This window comes from Dipodomys ordii, unplaced genomic scaffold (assembly GCF_000151885.1).
Source record: "Dipodomys ordii isolate 6190 unplaced genomic scaffold, Dord_2.0 Scaffold55, whole genome shotgun sequence".
Taxonomy (NCBI): domain Eukaryota; kingdom Metazoa; phylum Chordata; class Mammalia; order Rodentia; family Heteromyidae; genus Dipodomys; species Dipodomys ordii.
Genome location: NW_012267271.1, coordinates 6162083 through 6163544, shown reverse-complemented (window position 1 = coordinate 6163544; position 1462 = coordinate 6162083). Strand labels below are relative to the sequence as shown.

The 1462-nt window shown below is 61.5% G+C and overlaps 1 protein-coding gene across 1 annotated transcript in view; it reads right to left on the bottom strand.

Moving 5' to 3' along the window:
- Positions 1-1462, bottom strand: part of Ass1 (argininosuccinate synthase 1) — a 47224-nt gene that overhangs the window by 33706 nt on the left and 12056 nt on the right. The window contains exon 5 of the mRNA XM_013021427.1: positions 19-75. Coding sequence (XP_012876881.1) covers positions 19-75 — 57 coding nt within the window. The remainder of the gene's footprint in view (positions 1-18; positions 76-1462) is intronic.

Genomic DNA, 1462 nt, shown 5'->3' with positions numbered 1-1462 from the left:
GAGACACATACACCTTACCTTAATCTGTGGCGCCAGGGAGTAGCAGGTGAGCTCAAACCGGATCTGGTCATTGCCCTGGGACATAGCACAGAAGATTGTCAGAAGCCTGGGCAGAGCAGGGCAGGGGGAGGGAGGGCTGGAGGGAGGCTCAGGGGGGCGCCCCCCCCCAGGGCAGCACGCTGGGGCTCTGCTCCACACACCCCCACCCCAAGGCAGTTCTTATTAGCCTGATAGGCACTGCTGGCTCACGCCTGTAATCCTAGCCACTCAGGAGGCTGAGATCTGGAGGACTGCGGTTCAAAGCAAGCCTAAGCAGAAAAGTCTGTAAGCCACCACCTCCAATGAACAAGCAAAATGCTGGACTGGAGGTGTGGTTCAAATGGCAGAGTGCCCAGCAAGCAAACAAGTAAGCCAAGCAAGTGTGAATGGTCCTGAGTTCAAACCACAGCACTGGCTAAATAAATAAAAGAATAAAGACAGAGATTGAAGAAGCAACTCCTGTCCCACAGGACTTGAACCCAGGACCTTCGGAGTCCACAGCTGAGCGGTGGACTGCCGAGGCGCAGAGCTGGCGATGTGAGCAGAGCTCTGTATGTGTGTGTGTGAGTGTGTGTGTGTGTGAATGTGTGAGTTGTGTGTGTGTGAGTGTGTGTGAGTGTGTGTGCGCACGCATGCAGGGAAGGCAGGCATGCACAGATCCCCCCCCAAACTGGGGTCAGAGGCTCAGACCCCAGATTCTGCTGGTGCCGTTCCCCGTGGAGAAATCCAGCTCATCCCTGCCTGGGCATCATGCAGTTCACCCCAGACCCTCCACGCGAGCCATCCCGTCACCCACGCAGCCTCAGTTTCCCCATCCCACAGTGGCTGGGAGGAGGAGGAGACAGACTCAGGTGACCAGGCAGGTCTTTGGCTCTCCAGTCCTCTGGGCAGTTAGGGAAACTGAGGCCGGGGAGGGTGGTGCACGCCTCTCGCGCGTGCGTGCTCACACCGCAGGGACAGGGCCCCAGCCAGGCAGCCCAGCCTGCTCCCCGCTGACAAGGGTGGGAGAGGAAGTGGGGAGGCTGGGGTGGGTGTGGGACGGGGGGGGGGGCACCCACAGCCCGGCTGCACCCCAGGGCCCACGCAGGGGCGCCGCCTTCCCTCTTGGCCGGGCAGCGCAGCCTCTGCAGAAATTACAGGCGCCGCTCCGCCTACTGTGAAAACTGCACGCACCGGCGGCAGGAAATGACATGTCATTTCCCAGCGCCGCGTCAGGTGGCTGGAGAGCGGCTTCAGCTCCGCTCCGCAGGGCTGCTCCCCCCCAGCTCCCATCCGGGCCTCGGCAACGTGCGCCCCCCCGTGCCACCCCACGGCCCCCACGGGGCGCCGGGGTCTGCAAAGGTTTATTTTGCAGATGAGGAAAGGGAAGCTCAGAGAGGGAAGGCATCACACAGCGTTACACAGCAAGGGCCCAGCCTAGCAC